The sequence below is a fragment of the Carassius carassius genome, chromosome 23 (genome assembly GCF_963082965.1).
Source record: "Carassius carassius chromosome 23, fCarCar2.1, whole genome shotgun sequence".
In the NCBI taxonomy this organism is placed as follows: Eukaryota; Metazoa; Chordata; class Actinopteri; order Cypriniformes; family Cyprinidae; genus Carassius; species Carassius carassius.
In genome coordinates, this window is record NC_081777.1 from 24059021 (window position 1) to 24078627 (window position 19607).

The 19607-nt window shown below is 36.4% G+C and overlaps 1 protein-coding gene across 1 annotated transcript in view; it reads right to left on the bottom strand.

Moving 5' to 3' along the window:
* itpr2 (inositol 1,4,5-trisphosphate receptor, type 2) overlaps positions 1 to 19607 on the bottom strand; it is an 82976-nt gene that overhangs the window by 2159 nt on the left and 61210 nt on the right. The window contains exons 42-56 of the mRNA XM_059506657.1: positions 19130 to 19330; positions 18732 to 18842; positions 18436 to 18531; positions 18177 to 18293; positions 15417 to 15527; positions 15049 to 15241; positions 14824 to 14949; positions 13833 to 14008; positions 12571 to 12735; positions 11030 to 11213; positions 10303 to 10377; positions 8442 to 8572; positions 7888 to 8053; positions 6864 to 7024; positions 126 to 287 (exon numbers count right to left, since the gene is read on the bottom strand). Of these exons, the coding sequence (XP_059362640.1) occupies positions 126 to 287; positions 6864 to 7024; positions 7888 to 8053; positions 8442 to 8572; positions 10303 to 10377; positions 11030 to 11213; positions 12571 to 12735; positions 13833 to 14008; positions 14824 to 14949; positions 15049 to 15241; positions 15417 to 15527; positions 18177 to 18293; positions 18436 to 18531; positions 18732 to 18842; positions 19130 to 19330 (2175 nt within the window). The remainder of the gene's footprint in view (positions 1 to 125; positions 288 to 6863; positions 7025 to 7887; positions 8054 to 8441; positions 8573 to 10302; positions 10378 to 11029; positions 11214 to 12570; positions 12736 to 13832; positions 14009 to 14823; positions 14950 to 15048; positions 15242 to 15416; positions 15528 to 18176; positions 18294 to 18435; positions 18532 to 18731; positions 18843 to 19129; positions 19331 to 19607) is intronic.

Sequence of the window (19607 nt, forward strand, 5' to 3'; positions counted from 1 at the left end):
CACCGCCCCACCCCTGCTCTGACGCACTTCCACAGCAGGGCCTAATAGTAAACACTTCAGAGGCCCCGTGAGGAAAAACACTGTTTTGCTCTGTGAAACCGGGCTGTCCCATTGCTGTATGTTACCTGCTCTTTAAGCTCAGACAGCTGGGAAGACAGCTGAGCCACAAGATCAACGGTGGTTTCCAGCCTCTCCTGCAGCAATCGGATCTCGTTCTGTTCGCTCTCTCCCTCAGAGCTTACCAAAGACATTGCCCTCATCCGTGGAAACCAGTCCAGATTCTTCTCCTGAAGGTGGAAAAAGAGACGTGAATGTCACTTGGAAAACTTTCCAAACATCTTATAAATCAAACAGAATATAATTATTTTGTAGTTGACATCTTTCAGACATACTGGATTTTACACATTTACATCATTCAATTCATTAAGCTTTTCGATTTTTTTATTTAAGAAATTAATCCCTTTATTTAGCAAGAATGTAAGTTGATTAAAAGTGACCGTAGGCTTTTGCAATGTCACGAAAATTATTTCAAATAAATGCTATTCCTTTGAACTTTATATTCATTGAAGACTCCTGAAAAACAAATAGGTTTCCACTTCTACTTACAGTTTCTGCTGCTTAAAATATTAATCAACAACTGTTTTCAGCATTGATAAGAAATGTTTCTTGAGAAGATAATCAGCATAATTGAATGATTTCTAAAGGATCATGTGACGTTGCGTTTCCATTAGCCTTCAAATTGCACAAACTGAAATTGAAAATTTGTCTAATGGAAACACGTAAATTTTGCAAAAACTACCATATATCACAAAAAAGGCAATTTGAAAAATGAATATAATCACAAAACTGCAATGGAATTTTTTCTGCATTTATGTGTCACCTGCCGTAAGTAAAAGTCACATGATAAATGTACTATAAACTCTGAGAAACACTTCATATGTGGCCGCTCTAAAGTATAAAGCACTTTCCTTGCCATTAATGTTTGGATAACCCCTTTTTTAAATTTTTTTTTTTACACTGCGTTATGGCTCTGATACAACCACTGGCCACTCTAAGCAATGCTTGCGTTTATACCAGCTGCGCTGCGGCATGCTTCAGAAGCATCCCAGAAGTGGCTCTCCGCACTGCTTCACATCCCTGTCTCTTTTGATTAAAAATAATAGCTAGTGCGGTGGCTGCAACATATGTAAACCTACGAACATCCATCACCATAGCTCATCACTAGAGGAAAAAATTACATTTAAGTCACTAAAAATTTGTTTTAATGGCAAAATTTTTATTTAACAATGTAAAAGTCTTAAAAGTGTAAAAGTATTAGAACTTTCTGACCCAACGTGCAAAGTTTAATTAATCAGAACACAAATTCATTGCATGGAAGAATCTATTCATTTTAGATGTCAACATGGACAGGATATTTGACAACACAAAGTAAAAGAAAATGAGACCCAAACTACATTAAAACATTTTAAATTGCTTTGTGCTAACTAGACTAGAGCATGGACGACAAAGTTGATCATCATGACCCATATACATGCAAAAGCAAGCTCATAAATATGAGCCAGTGTGCTGAAACTCCCTCAAGCTTTTTCCTTCAAAGGCTAATGCATATAGCTGGTAAATCTGGACACTTTAAATGCCTGGATGCAGAGACAGCTCTAGAAACAGGAAGTAGTCATGCAAATGAACTGCAGTTTTTTGTGTTTTAGATAATAACAGAGTCATTCTGTTTGTAAAGCATGTGTGCCCACACAGTAGCTCACGTACACGATATTTGTATGCATTCTACAATTTGCTGTCTGTGAGTGTGTGTGTGATTAGTGTGTATATATGAGTTTATCTAGTCTGGGGTGTGTGAGATGGGGGGGGGGGGGGGGTAACAGAGAGTTGGCTCATCACAACAGTTATGTAAGGTGCTTTTCACAGTCAGCCTGACGGGAGCACTGCAAGGTGCACATAGAGTTTCAGGATATGTTTAGAGGTGGGAAAAGACTGCCTTCTCTTACACAATCATGAAACACGCTCACGAGGTGACACACCTGTGCATGTGCATCTTCTGATTCGAACACAGTGCTTTTATCTGCTATACAATACGGAATGAGGCTTTCCAAGAAAAACACACTGGATAAACACACTGCTCTTCTAAGAAGCAGGCACATGAACAAGGTCAAGCACACATTCACATCAAATCTCGCTGGAAAAGAGCAGTCCGGTTTTGCTGAAGCTTTCAATGGGATCTTAAATATGAAGAAATGGAAAATTAGAATTAGTTGCTTATTGGTTCCAGGGAATGGTGCATTATGAATCTATGAAAAACATTAAAGGATGTGGAAAACATAGGTGAAGTGAGGACAGATGAACAGATATTAGATTGTGAGGGGTTGAGTCTCATGACCCACTCCATTTTCCACTAAGGATACAAATGGGGCTAAAAATCAAACAAACAAGAAAACATCATTGTTATGACCCTGATGAGGGCGGGGCATTAAAGCTGGACACCACTGAGCGAGTTTAGTCAGGGTCAACTGATCATAACTTATAAAATTATACATGATTAATGAACACTGAACATTCAGTGATAAGGGCCTTCCCGATCGAGGCAAGAAAAATATTAACATTCATATATTCAATATGCACTACTGTTAAAAGGTTTGGGACACTAAAGACTGCTGAAAATTAAGCTTTGCTATCACAGAAATAAATGACACTTTAAAATGTATTTCCTTGGAAAACAGTTAAGATATTTCACATTATTAAAATCTTTACAGTATTTTTCTCAAATAAATGCATCCTTGGGGAGCTTGGAGAGACTTCTTTCAGAATTTTTTTTTTTTAAATCTCCCCCAAACCTCTGAATGGTAGTGTATGCAAACAACCAAATTAACCTGCAACTAAGATAGACAAAAATATTTTACCGTCAAAGAAATTACACTAATCAATTTCAGCATTCAGCATTAACGCCGCTGCAGACTTGTGTGTGGGAAAGGTGTCTGAGCTGTCATTAAAGTGCCATTAAACTTCTTTTCCCATCTGACAGACAGCATAAATCGTTCGATCACGTGTCATCGGCTCTATTCGCCATAAAGCTGCTGTTTTATAATGGAAAGGTGGTTTCATTGCATCAAACCGGCTCTGGAAATAGCAGCATGATTGCAATAATCAGTTTGATTAGCGTGGCTGGCCACTGCACATGCACTCCTGCAGTTCCGTTCACACACACACACACACACCCCGAGACGCCCAGCTGTGAGAAGCAAATCCAATGGTGAATACGTGACCTTTGAACTCGCATTGATCACAAGTCTAGAGGTCGATGAGTTTTTTTTATTCTCGTTCCTGCCGAAGGTGCATGACGATGGTGTTGCCAAGGAGATGCCTGACTCACTGTGTGATAATGAGCGGCATAGCAGGTGTGTGTGTGTGTGTGTGTGTGTGTTTGTGTGTATGTGTGCGTGTGTGTGGGACAAGAAAGCACGTGTGAGGATAGGCTGAGCTAATAGCAGGCCACTTGAGATGGGTTACATAATGCTGTGACTGCTGCAGTACCTGCTCACACTCTTTCCAGCAGCCTGTGAGTGATAATCACACACACACCTGCTTTAATGTAAACTTGCAGATGAAACTCTGTGCTGCACTCTTCTCTTTGAATACAAGCAGTGAAGCTAGCGTGAGCTGGTTTGCAGAGATTTGCATTAGTTGTGTTTCCAGGTGACTGGGGTCTACACACACACACTTCATTTAAAAGCTAGACTGTAGTATTTTGCATTCAGGTACTGTTTCCTGCTGCCTGCTATACTACAAAAGCTGAAGATCCTTGTATGAGACTGAACAAACTAAACAAGCGTTATTTATGCGTCGCCCATGCCTCATCTCTCCCAATCTAAGCTTTAATGAGGGCCCTTGTGTTTGCAGCAACTCACATTAATTAGTTCATATAGTACTAATAGAACTCTGTGTGTCTTCAGTAGGGCTTCATGGAATCTGGGCCTGCAGAAAGCTCTGTAGATTTCCACAGAATACAAACACCTGTCTACTAACGTGCCTTTTTATTGGCCAGGCTGATAAAATGGGCAACCTTTGGCCCTTTTCAGCTTATCAGCATCTGTCACTAACAGTGCACTTAAGATTTCTTTTATTTCACATTAATATTTTTATTCAGCGAAAATATGCATCATGGTTTTTAGTAAAACATTAAGCAGCTGTTTTCAACATTGATAATAATGTTTCTTGAGTACCAAATCAGCATATTTGAATGATTTCTGAAGGGTCATGTGACACTGAAGCCTGAAAGAATGGTTGCTGAGAATTCAGCTTTGCCATGGCAGGAATACATTTAAAATCTATTAAAATTGTATTTTATTTGTGAGTTGTAAGAATATTTTCACAGTTTTCACTTTTTTAAAATTAATATTTTCATTTAAATGCAGCCTTGTACAGCTCAAGAGACTTAAAAAAAAAAAAACATTAAAAGTTTGACACCAAACATTTAATCGTTAGTGTTTATACACTGCCAATGATATGTTTGAAGTTATGGCACATAAACTCATTTTTTTTACATTTTAGAATAACTGGCAATAAATGGCAATTATGTGCAGTTACAAATAATCTTAAAGGGGTCATATGACGTTGCTAAAAAAAGAACATTACTTTGTGTATTTGGTGTAATGAAATGTGTTTATGTTGTTTAAGGTAAAAAAATAAATAAAAACATAAAAACCTTATTTGCCATATACTGTACATTACTGTTTTTCCTCTATGCCCCGACTTTCTGAAATGCGTAAACTTTTAAAAAGCTCATTGGTCTGAAAAGCGAGGTGTGCTCTGATTGGTCAGCTATCCAGTGTGTTGTGATTGGCCGAATACCTCACCATATTGACAAAAGCAATAAAACTCATTACAAACGAGGCATTTGTAGCATCCAGTGAGGATATATTTACTGATTATAATGACTTAAACTGTCTTTTTATGCGTTGCATCATTCCGCGTAAACATAAAACCATGTCTGCATTTTTGATTGGAGAAATGACAAACAATAAGCGCTACTCTAAACTGCTAAAATTCGCGTTTGAATCATAAGTGGCAAATTCTTTAAATATGAAAACACACTTACAGGCTGTGAGTTAGAACAGCCTGCATTATAGGCTACTCTCCCAGGAAACATTACTTGTCCTCTGTAAAATGTGCTGCACCTATCTGAATATTTGGGTTGAACTGTTCTGTAACAGTGTTGTAAATACAACTCAACCACTGATTTCTAGTTGTGTCCTCTTTTGGAAGACCAAACAAAGTAGTTTCACTTTTACAACGAACCACAGCATCTCCATGACATGGCGGTGGCAGCAACAATACTACAATAAGAATAAAAGTTACACATTCTTTCTTTGTGTGAACATTATTGCACAAAACATAACTGGTTTCCTTTATGAAACCACACAGACTTCTGCTCTCATCTCCTCCACTATGAACATTAGCCCCACTTGGCCCATTATTATAAAGAGGAAGCACTCTTAAACAAGGGTTCTAATTACTACACTACTTTCAGTATGCTCTGAGATACCAGCAGAAAAAGAAGGTCACACACATATATAAACAAACAACACACACACACAAACTTAAGGAACTCCATCTAGGGAGTCTTTCTCTTATTTTAAGGAAGCTCATCTGATTAATTAAAGGAAGTCTCCTTTTACTGGTGTCCACTGAAGACACTCTGCTCCAAGTCAGAGACAGAGATATAAACACACACACACACACACACACACACACACACACACACACACACACACACACACACACACACACACACACACACACACACACACACACACACACACACACACACACACACACACACACACACACACACACACACACACACACACACACACACACACACACACACACACACACACACACACACACACACACACACTTTCCCAGCCAGTCCATGGTTTGTCACTGCTAACAATGTTCTAAAATGACAATGCAAACAAGAATCCAGTTATATTATATTAACTGTTCAATTAAGTGTTTTAGTATTCATAAACATATTACTCATGCATTAATGACATATAGTTGACACATTTTTCATTAATCGCTCATGAATTACAACTGGAGTAAAAACAAGACAGTCAAATGATGTCAGACATACAGGCACAGACATAAATAAGTGAGACGAAACAAACAACATTCCTGAAATGAAGTCAGCTGATGAACATACAGTTGAGTCCAAAAAAAGTATATGGACATTTGAAATGTCTGAATTTCACTGCCTTACATAAGACAATTATGTAATTCAAAATATGCGTTTCTTATAACTATTTTTTTTCTTTTTGCCTTTATGTACTATATGAAAGCTTTTTTCTGCCACAAAACCAAAAAATATAAAAGGCAACTGTGACTTTATCTCACAATATTGACTGTTTCAAAACTTCAAATTTACTGTATATCACAAACACAAGTTATAGACTGAGTTTACATCTCACAATTCAGACCTTCTGACTACATCTCACAACTCTAAGAATTGAGTGGAATTTAAATTACAATTACATTTACATCTCACAATTTTGACTATTCTCGTAATGTAATCCAACTGCAGTCTTAATTTGGACTTCTCCATTGCAAATTCATCTCAGAATCGCGGTTCTAAGTTTATAATCATGACTTTTTTCACATGGAGGAAACAAGCTTCCCTATTTACATTTAACAAACTGGTGTGGGAAGTAATAGTTGATATATGAAAACAGATTCATACAGGTGTTCCATCAGAGTAAACACACATTAACCATGAACATGACAACCAGAACGTGTCCAAATACATTTTAGGGGTCAATGTATCATGGCACCAAATGTGATCATGAACTAACCTTAATCATTTGGGCTACGTAGCTCTCGGGGCCCGTGTACTCAGTGGGGTCCTTCACCTTCACCAAGACTAGGAAGTACAAATAGTGCCACATGTTGTGCTCTGACTTGATGTGCTCTTCAAACGACACGGTCTTGTTATCAAACTTGTCTCTCTCAAGGCCTAAAGAGGAGCAGATCATAAAAATTAAAGGTTCTTCAAAGAAAGAGCCCACTCGGTCTATCAAAATCAATTGTTTTATTCATGGTATTCCACTGTTTATAGTCACTATAAAACTTTCTCCCACATCAGTTATACTCCAACATAAACTTTATGCCCTCCTTAGTGGACTAAACATCACCATGATCATAGTTGAATCGATCAAATAAAAAGCCCTGTCACAGTCCTCATATACAAATTCAAAGGCAGTCAGAGTAACAGAATGTGACAGGGCATGACATCTACTGAGAGTCGCCCCACTGGCTAGTTCCAAGCCATTCTAAGATGTTTGAGGCTGTGCAAATGTTGAAATGAGCTGTTTTAAAAGAGCTATATCAGGGATCCTCAAATCTGAATCTGAATTATGAACCTCATAATTTAGCTTTATTGGACAATTTTCTGCTCTCACTCTTTCCCTAATGAATAACCGTTTTTGCTACTTTAACTTTAAAGTAACTTCTGCATGTGGAATAGACTGAAATCTTACGCTTCATCATATCACTCAACTTATTCAAGGATTTCCAATTAATTTGACCAATTTGACTCTTCAAATTGATACTCATTTGTAATAACAGGATAATTAATTAATTCATACCAATTTCTTAAAGAATCATATCAAGGATTCACTGATTCAGTGGAAAGATTCACTTGAAAAAAATGAATCTTTGGACGTTTTTAATAAATCACATACATGCAACTAATTTTGATTCACATGGAAATTCAGCTAGATATCTTTGTGTTTTACAGCAAGGATCACCGTTATGACTGGATAACCTCTGTTTACTAATCCCGTCTCTCAAAACATGTTCCCTTCAAACAAGACATACCACAAATGAAGCAGGTCGTCTTCAGAATTTCTTCCTTTCTCTGTTTCTCACTCCTCAGGTCAGCGAAGGTGTCAATGATCACACCAAAGATGAGGTTCAACACAATGATGATGACAATGAAGAAGAACAAGAGGTCATACACGACGCGTGCTGGGAACATGGGCTCCTGAGGAGCAACAGTAAGGGAGTTATAGTTGTATATACGGACACGTTATGTATACTTTATATACTGTTTTATCTCTAAAAGCTAATTTTTTCAAAAAAGTTATTAAAAAATATACAGTTTTTATCTATTAGTGATCTACAGTTTTCAGGCATCCTTAAAATAGACCCTAAGAAGTTGGTTTGACTGATTTTGCAATGCTTCAAAGCATAAAGACATATGCTCAGAGAGAGTAGAACCGAATTCAGGGGTCTGTAAAAGCATGATGTACAGATGCCTGCAGATTCCACAGCATTAAACATGGATTATACTGACAGTATTAGTGACGCTGGAGAGGATTTATTGGCGTATCTCATGTCTGAGTGTGCTGCGTTGATGATATTCTGTTCACCTCTTTAGAGAGCTTGCGTAGAACATCTGCGATTCCTCCTCCGTTCCTCAGCCCGTGGTTCAGAACCGTAATGATGCACATCAGCAGGGTGTCACAAACGCGCTCTGTACCATCTTCATCCTCTTCTTCCACTAGGATGAACATACACAACAAAATATACAAGCACTGATAAAAAAAAAAACTGTTTCAAACGTTTGTGACTATGTATATATTCAGATTTAAGGCTTCATATTTAGGATTTTTACTAAGCAGCAGTTCAGATGTTTTTTCATCTATTCAGAATATTATCAAATTTAATCTTCCATTTTTATTTATATATATATGGATGTCTAACATTTTTACATATGTATTTGCATATATGTACATAATATATTCCGAACTATAACTAAACATTCTGTATAATTACATATTTTCTATATACATTTCTATATATTTTCTATGTATAATTATCTATTCATAATATATATTGTGAATTTTTACTTATACATTTATTTTGTAAATACATTTGATTCATTTGTTTGAGTCAATCAATCAATTCATCCCTCTATTTCTATTAAATGCAAATTAGAGATTTACACAAGTGGACTCCACTGTTTATGCAGTATATATAAGTTTTAAAGATATATACTAATATATATATATATACTAATATATATATATATATATATATATATATATATATATATATATATATATATATATAAGCAAGAAAGACATGGAGATCAAAGGAATGAGAATGGAAAGGTAAGTAAGGAATAAGTGAAGGACATAGAGAGACCACAGAAGTCAAAAGAAGGGAAGAGGGTGAGCGTGTGAGAGAGAAAGAGCGTGCACATGTTCATATCTAGAAGAACAGGTGATATTTAAAGACTCACAGGGCAAAGCAGAACAAAGAAGCACGAGTCATCTCCTCAACACGCATACACAGACTGTCACGGGTCAACTCAGCTTCTTAACCCCTATAACAGATACTCAGGACCAGCCCTTTACAAACAAACACTTAGGAAAACCATAAACACACACGCACATGCAAATCACACGACATGTCACCACTATTACAGATTGTGAAAGAACATTTAGCTGAAGGGTGAGACGGAGGTGAAATCACAGGAGAAACTGCAATGCTGCACAGTAAATACTGAATTATTTTAGATGCTCTTCATAATATGACTCAAATCAATTAAAATCCAAGATTTAATGGGGGGGGGGGGGCATTTTGTGAACCATGCTGTTTGTACTTTGCTTGTGTTGTTTTATCCCCATTTGTATATTAGATTGAGATTGCTTGGATATTTGTTGTTTTGTAGTGGACCTCTGGCTTACTTGAACCTTTTGCCTGTTGTACGATTTTGATTTTGAATATTCCTCTGAACTTGATGTTTCTTTGTAAATCTTTATTGTGAATATTGTAAAACGTTTTTGGGAAAGTAGGGAGTTAGACGCCACCTTTTGTTTTTGTAACGTTTGGATCTCTGTTTTTGGATTAGGTAGTTAGGTTAAGAAAATTGTATTTTTTTGTTTGCTTCTTTATTTTGGATAGGTAATTTAGAGGGTTTACTATTTAACACATTTTGTTTATTATTTTGGCACTGTCAGCTCCTGAAAGTGGACTCCCAAATAAAATTCAAAAGAAGTTGATGGTTCACGCTTGTTTATTCCCCTGTTACGCTCTACCCCTAGACGGGGCGTAACACATTACTTTTGTAAATTTAATTAAAAAGCTTTTTTTACAAGATTCTTGTTGTGACATGTTTTGCTTGAAAATGTTGCTATATTGAATAGAGATTTTGTCTATATATATTTTATGTGTAGCCTAAGTGTCCAGAAATTGTTTGGGGTAACTGTAAAAATGGTGACTTACCGTGGTGAGAACTAAAAGGGGAGTTAGAACAGGTCTCACTCAGGCAGCTTGTAGACTCCTTCACATTCATCTTCTCTAAAAGACAAAACCAAAAAAAATATACACAAGTTAAATACAGTTTTATTTATTTATTTATTTGGGGGGGGGGGGGGGGGGGGGGGGGGGGTTAAAAATGTCAAAATCTACATTCATAGCATATGCTTAATTCAAGAATCAAACATTTTGTATTGCCACAACTGAAATGTTTTAATAAACGGTGTATTCCAGTGCACGCGTGTATGTGTGTGCCCTTTCTGTCCCCAGTGCTTGTACAGTGATGCAGTGCATAGAGGAAGTGATTACGTAAGGGAGTGTGGCCACTGCTGGGTTATGCAACAGGTGCCATGTGCTAGCAGGTCCTCTCTCACCTCAACATCGCTACATGGCCATGTGTGTTCATATAAACACAAAGATGTACATGCATACATGAATGTACAAACTGAATGTATCACAGATCTGGTAATCTCTCTAAAAGAGACATTTTAGTGCTATTCATACCAAGTTGTTTACACAAACGATATGCAGGGATGCATATTAACAAATGATATTGACTTCAATCATGCAGAACATTTGGGAAATATGAAACGAAAGACTAAAACCACAAATTCTACATAATGTGCAGCTGGAAAGATAGGAGGCCACCACAGCAAAGAGCGTGACGGGGACACCGTGTACACTTCATGCTTACTTAAAGCAGGGAGGCGGTCGACTTCCATGAGGAAGTCATCTTTAAAGAAGAGGAAGCCCACAATGGAGAAGAGGTAGACCAGGATGATAGCCAGAACAGCTGTGAGGAAGATGGAGCGGCCGTTCTTGGTCACGCTCCTCATCACATTTAGAAGCGTTTCCTCTCTTCGCACAAGATCAAACAACTAGAGGGAATAGAAGTGGATATTATAAAAACATGGCGATTATGAAATTAAAAAACTATAAATAATTTATTTAAATCGTCACTAAATCCAAAAAGAAATTATACATTTAGTATTTAATTGATCAAGTGTCAGTGAAGACTTTTACATTGCGAAAAAGTTTTTATTTGAAATAAATACTGTTCTATTGAACTTTTCATTCCACAAAAAAAAAACTGAAAAAAATGTATAACATTTTCCACAAAAATAATAAGTAGAACAACTGTTTTCAACATTAATAAAAATAAGATTTTTTTGAGCACCAAATCAGCATATTATGAACATTTCTGAAGAATCACGTGACACTAACGATTGAAAAAAATGGTAGCTAAACATTCATCTCTTTAAAATATATACAATTTTTTACAGTTATTTAAAATATTTGACAATATAAATGTTATTTTTTTCTGTATTGAATAATTGATTTATACAATAAAATAAACTAGTTGTAAATTACATTTTTAGAAGCTGGAATGAAATGGTAAGTATCAGTTAGGGTTGGCACGGTTCAACTTTTTCATAGTTCGGTTTGTTTCACGGTTTTAGAGTCACAGTTTTCGGTATGGTTCGGTATGTGCTAGGTTTATGGAGAAACTATATTTAAAAAAAAATCTAACCACGAGCAACAGCACAAATAAATGCGGAGCAGGTTTGCGCGCTTCTGGTGAGCGCATGCACAAATCTTCTCACTGCTCGCACGAGCTCGTGTCCTCTGGCTCTTAAATGTTTAAACTGACAAAGCTTAAATGAGTTTAGTTTAAACACACATATCAAAGTGTGCTGTTCAGGTCTCATCTATGCGCGTACGTTATCAGCACCCGGGTGAGGACGGAAAAAATGACTGCTCATATTCCAGCATAAAAGGCATTCACATTGAACAAGAATACATGGATTGTCCAGGTTTCTTATGTCTGGGAATGCAGAATGTGCATGCATCAACAGAAACATATATTAGCTGAACCCTGTTTGTTTTGTTTTACGTGCTATTTATAGCAAACCATATTACAGATGCCTTGTCAGATTTAAGTTAAACCGCGTTCCAAGCGCGTGCAGAACCGTTTGTTGTGAACCGAACTGTTCGTTTTTTTTTTTCAGCAAACTGTGTCACCCCTAGTATCAGTAAAATAATATTAAATAAATGTATTCAAATATTGTGCTAACTTTTTAAGTCATATCCTAACATTATAATTTGGTAGCCATTAAAATACATAGTATTTTTCTCCAAAAGCAAGCATCCATGGACTACACTTTTAACCTCTAAATGAAATCATTAATTTCATTTATTGCTAAAAATTATACTGGAAAAGGTGTGAAGTCTTACCAGAATACTGTAGAAGAACTCGTGTACGAACAGACCCAGCATGCAAACGATGACGTAACTGACATGCAGAAGGAAGAAGACGTCCATGATAACTGCTTTGTACCCTCGTGTGAACGTGCCCTGGTTCCCCACAAAACTAACCAGGAACACAATTTTATTCAGCAGCTGTGAAAAGACATAAGAAGACAATGCTCTAACATTAGCATCCTTATAGTCACATTAAAATATAAAACTGCCTTCAATTAAAGCACTCTTCTATGGAAGTCCTTAGGTAATTACGACTTTTTATCTTACAATTCAGACTTTTGCTTGCAACTGCTAGTTTACATTTTAAAATTCAGACATTATATCTCACATCTCTGACTTTTTTCACTTAATTCTGAGTTTACATCTCACAATTCTGTTTTTGTTTCCAATAAGTTACAGAAAACATTTGATTTGTGAGGAAAAAGTCGAGGAAAAATGCTTAAATACTTTTGAGTCATATACTGTAGTAATTGAGAAAAAAAAAAAGATAGCTGTACCTAACTATATAAAGCAAGGTTAAATAATAAATAATAAATAAGGTTATAATGAAATAACTTGTAAATGAAAGAGAAAATGTTTTCATATCCTTTTTGGCTGACATCAAAGTAAGTGCATCTTAGTTAAAGCTAGCATGATTAGGCAGACACCAACATGGCCAGTTGTGTGACATGCCCTCATCTTTAAAACCCTGAGCAAGTTGTGAGAAAATATATATACACAGTTTGTGGGGACCACTAGAAGACGCGGCGAGTGGCGTGTAGTATAACAGATCCCAGACTCCTAGAATCTGTTTCAGCATACGTCTCTGTTGGTTCTTCATGTGTTGCCATAATGGCTGAGGAGACGGCAGCTTGAGCAGACGCAAACAGACTGACACAACAGAGAGGCGAATCAGCAGTTTGAAGGCTGAAGCTCCAGTTGGCTGGGAAAGAGGCATGAAATCATTCATTTTTTATCTGAACGCACATCAAGCACATCAGCCGCTTCTGTCATCGTAACTGACACTGATGCAAAATGGCAACACTAGTTCCTCCCTTTCATATTTATCCAGCTATCGAGTGGCTTCTCGTAATTAATCGGTATTAGTGAATAATCAGGGAACATGAGGTGTTAGCGGCTGGTCTTTTCAGTTGGTTTATACATTCAAAATACACTTTGACATTAAATCAATTCATGGACGCAGAGTGCTGATTTGCTAAATGAAGTGTGAACGGTTGATAATGAATTTGCCTTACATTGCCGGCCCCCAGAAGCAGCAGTGTGGGTCCTAAGCCCAGCGTGTAAATAGAACGGAAGATGACGGTGACCAGGAATGCCAGGATTCCTCCACGCGGGGGAAGAACAAACAATGTGAATGTGCTCACGACCACTGCCACCCAAAGCAAGATGGACAAGAATGGTGGCAAGACACCTGAGAGAGAGAACAAAGAACTGCATGAAAATCACTTTAAATAATGCCATTATATAGGGCCCTATGAATTCAGTTTGATTTCTCTCTCGCCCAAATTTTGTGTTTTCAGTTTAAATTAATTTGAATTCAGTTTTAATAGTTTAAATGTTATTAATAATAAAGGGATATCAAATTAAGTCAATACGTAAAATGTTAACAAAACGATAATTTATTATAGATTTAAAATTGCATTGGCCAATGAAATGTTTAATTTTTTGTGAAATTCTTGTCTGTTGTAATTTGTCTGGATTCTATGTTTTCTGATTGATTTCAAATTTATTATAAAAATGTGGTCAGATAAATAAAATAAAAGCATAAAACTTAAACCATTTAATTAAGTTTTAAAATGTAATTTTTCCTTTTTTTTGTTAAACAAAATTCTGCACAACGTGTTTTAAAGTTAAAATTTAAACATGGATTGAAAAAAATAGTGGTATTCCTATAAAAATAATATTAAAAAAAAATTTCACTGTACAATATACAGTATATTTCTGTCATAATTTGTTCAAGTTAAACCAACCATTGGTGGTTTGGTTTGTAATGAAGAGCTTTGAGTTTCTCCAAATTTTTGAGTTACCTCATATTTAAATAGCAGTTTACTATTCACAGTATATAGTCCTACTTATGATTTAGTAATCCAAATTTGGTCAATTTTGTTATATTCTGCATCATACAATAAATTTCACTATGACTGGATTCTGTCCACATTTTCCACAGTTTGGAAACAATATGGCCATATTAAGCAATTTTTTATGTATCAAAAATCAAAGCCATACCTTCATCTCCATCATCTCCAAATGGGTAGAAAAGAGCAACAGCCAAGTTGATTAGCACAGCCAAGTTAAAGGAGATACTACCCCACAGAGATATATGTTTTGACACCCAGAAAAGTGGTGCATTATCTGCAAACACACAGCAGTACATCGGCATAATGACTCTGACACAGGCTCGAACTGGTGATAAATTGTTACATTGTTTTTGCAGAAAGCAAAACAACCCACTTCTTATTTTCTTCTGCCACCTCATCTCATTGTAGAGGTCATCAAACTGCTGGAAGAAGTCGTTGACCTTGCTGCCCTGGTCGTCCCGCTCTGTTGTTGTGAACACACGCACTTTTGATTCTTCTGTTAAGTACTCACAGATGTTAGGCACAGGAAACACGATCTGCTCCATTGTGCGGTCATGGCGGACGATCTGAAATCAATCATGTTTAACAGATTTATTTTGAATTAAATTGTCTGATCAAGGCACTGATAAGTAAACGAGACTTCAAATATGTCATATTAAAGCTACAGAAAAGCCAATTAAGGTGCTAAATAAATTAATAATGGGAAACAAATTATCTTTTTAAGTTCTCAAACTGTCATACCTCTATCTGAGCAGTGTGGTTGGCATAGTATAGGAGCGCTGCTTCTCCTTCTATGGTTGGATCTGGGCCAGGTTTCAAACTCTGCTGGAGGTTTTTTCTATGGCGTGCCAACTGATCATCAAAAACACTTCAGTCAACATCACAGATTCAACAGATTCAGAAACCGCAGCTCAACGTCAGGGCATTTCTTCATAGACTCACTAGTTGAGTTGTCTACTAATAATGTCCATTAGACATATATGCATTACAGGAAAATTCTGTAATTTTTGCTCAAAACCATGACCATTTGCTCCACATTTGTTACATTTGTTCATGTTTATTTTATTTGATTAATATCATCATAGCTTCTAACATGCAATAACTAAACTTTATCATGGAGTTTATAGTTCAGTACTTCAAATATGGCTCTGGGACAATGGTACAATAAAATAAACAGAGGCATTAAAAAAAAAAGTTAACGTTAGATTCATATACTATAAAGAAAAAGATCTAAATGAATAAATATAGCTAAAAGTCAACCTCTTAGACTGTAAAGTGTTAGAAGTTGCAGGAACACCCAATAATCTATTAGTGACACATGGGTGACTTGGCTAACACAAATCCCATTAGCAATTTAGCAGTTTCATAATGCCAATGCAACCCCTGGATGAGTCAATTCATAAGGGGTCAGGACTGATCAATCGGATTACTTCAAAATCAAAACATTTTAAGAGCTGCCTACACAGAGGAACTCTGATGTTTATCTCAATGACTGAATACCCGCAGTGATGTGGCCAAGATGCATTAGTGAGACAACAGCATTCAGAGACAAACTAATCAAAAACAGTGCTCCAAAAATCATTTCCAACAAATGACAAATCAAAGGGCAAGGAATGATCAATGATGCTCTGCAAGATTGAAGCAATTAATTTAATTAATCTGGCAGTTTATACATACAGAAGAGCCTGCTTAGTCTATTGAATCAAACTAGTTCCCTTTCTATTAAGCAACAAGTCTGAAAGGAAGGCGGACACTCTTTAACCTCCAAAAAGGACGTGTCCTTAAAGCAAACAAGTATTCATTCCACACCCTCAGTGTCCATTTATCACATAATGGCCTTAATGCATTAAATGGGAGCGAGGGATTTACATGCTTGTTTTCTCACAGGCTGAAGGAGCACAAAAGATGTGCGCCACTTGAGACACCAAGAAGGTGAAATCACTTTGTCTCCTTTTAGACGTCTAAGCCATCATGTTCACAGTGTCCTTTTGATTTCAGATCAAAGGTAACATCAGGAATCTGTTTATAAGAGCTGGAAGAGAGTAAGGCATGCAACGGAGAGCTAAACTGACACCAAATAATGTCATTTACTTTGTCATGTACCAAGTAAACACAGGAGGATCTTGTATTTGGCAGCTGTTTTTTTGCACTGGAGCTAACACAGTCTAAAGAAACCATTTCAACAGTGCTGAAAAAATAAAAAGAAATTAAAACCACAGGAGAAAAAGGTCATTGGGATGTTCTTTGTGAAAACCGCTTACAGTACTATCATTCAGTTTAACTTTCCTAGGGCCAAAGAAAATGTACACACATTTCTACAGGACAATCAAAAAATGTTTATGGAGCTTTCTCCCAGTAACTCAAAATATGACTGGTTCTGGATTGTGCAAAATGCAAGTTATGTAGTTGTAATATTTTATCATGTTGCCATGATGTTTCTAGAGTATTCTGGGTGGTTGCTTACTGGAGAAAAAGCTAATTCTAAGTACAAACAATTGCAAAAGTGACATTTCCTTAGGCAAACACTACTAATTAAAAATAAATGTCAGTAATTAATAATAACCGTTCAATCAGTGTTTAAGCATTTCTTAAATTCATTTCTGTTTATTTCTTTCTCACTGTCAGCAAGACTGGAAGATTTCGACTTATTCTTTTGACTAGTCAAGTCAAGTCTTCTTTATTGCTGACAATAAAGAAGACTTGTTTATTGCTGACTAGTTGACAAATGGGAAACTAAACAGCAAAATGAGACTGACAAACACTGATTTAGATGGTCCAACTGATACAAAACCTCCCCGACCAGATCATCCAGCCATAGGACAAAGTTTCTCAAACCAGTGTCCATATTTATAATAGCCAGAGGGTCCGAGTAAAAGTCTTGAATTCTGAACAAAAATCTCACCGAAAACTATGTCAAGAGTTTGCCAGGAGATACATTATTCCAGGAAAGCTAACAGCGAGAGAACTACTGTATGCACACTTCCACTTTCTTTCAGTCATCTGTGTGAGTGTGTTTGGAAAAACAGAGATAGACGTACACCTGAAGTTATGTCATTATGAAAGCAGCCGGTTAGACAGAAATAAACTGTCTAGCAGATGGCTGAGCCTGTCAAGAATGCATGTGGAAGTGAAAGTGAAGACTGAAACTGAGAAATGCACAACTGGCTTGAGGATTTCCTCACAAGAGACCTTAACCCTTCCTTATGAAGAATTATTCTATTTTTACAATAAAAAAATGTAATTGATATTATACTTATTATTATTATTATATTATATATATATATATATATATATATATATATATATATATATATATATATATATATATATATATATATATATATATATATATATATATATATATATATATATAATTATTATACTGAATTGCCATTATTATCATTAAAGGCCTTTTTAAACAAAACTATAGACTTAGTTGAAGGAAAAGAAAGCCTCGCAAGGAATCTGAAAAATTCCTGTGATTAAGCATTTAAATTTTACCTGATGGGCCAGGATGTAGATGTTGTGGCCAACATCTTTAGGTCTGATTTGATCTGATATCTCTTGATCAATCTCACTCTCTTCTCCTTGAACGTAAGCCTCCTTGATCACGTCAATCTATAGATGTGACACCAGATCATCACTTTAGTTATGGCAAAGAACAGGCATGTTTTTGCTGATAAGAAATTATCCAAACTATATTCATTAACTACTGTAAATACTGTCATAACTGCAGTACTATTGCATAATATTAGCTCACCAGTTCATTGGGTCTCATTTTGTACAAGATCTTCTCTGCATTCTCACTGTCATGACGACTCTCCATGATGGCCAGAAGAAGTTTAGATGCATTGTTCTGATTTTTCATGGTAAAGACAAGAGCATTTTTAAATTCAATTACTGTGAAGTAAAGAATATTCACTATTTTCCTCCTGGAGATGTTTTTACATGCCAAATCAAAAAATTTGCAATGCTTCAGAAAATTCTGTTATCTGGAAAACTGCATTATACATCAATTACTTTCTTATTCAAACTACGTGAGTGACAAACAAGTACCTTCAGCTCCAGCACAAGGTCAAGTCGGTTCTTCCCCAGCGGATCAATTGGATTCACAATGAGAGCGATGATGATGTCAATGCCGTTTGACTCATGCCTGGCTATGCATGACTGCAGAGGATGAAATACACAATTTATGATCCCAAACAAAGTCTTAGATATATAGATAAATAATTGTTCTTATTCATGCATAACCATTAATAAAGATTTGATAGCAAATCTGAAACTTTTTCCATCTGGAAACAGATTTGTTCCCTTTTTCCAATGAGCATGATTTTCAATTCCTGTTTACCATGGCCCGGCTATAAATTATTGGGACAAGGCGTTACCCTTGGATTCAGTTTTCCATGTGGAATAAGATTTGTCCCCATTTTCCAAAAAGGATGCCATTTCAATACCTGGTTTTCGTGGCAAGGACCCTGGCAGTACTCTGTGATGGTCTCTAGTGTCTGTTTGACCAGGTCCACATTCCTCTCATTAATGTAGAGCCCCAGCAGCCCCAGTCCTCCCGTCGTACTGCCACAGATACAGTCAAGAAACTGCAGCGTCTCACACACCAGGTTATAATTGGTTTTGTTGTTCTGATCTCGCAGAAAGTTCTGTATACAAAAGAACAAAGATTTGGACTAACAACACAAGTCAAGTCCTGTGTGGCAGTAATTGGTATCTCTATTCAGAAAGACTCGTTCATACTAGGTCGGGGGGTCCCTTGAGATGTTTTTGCACCGGAAAAAATGTTTACTTTTCAAACATCAAGGTGCTTTTTCTTCTCACAATGGAAAAACACTTATTTAAAGCCCTCTGATTTGCTGACACGGTGAAGGCAGCGTCATTGTATTTGAGTTCGAAGCACACCATGTACCAATTCACACTGCG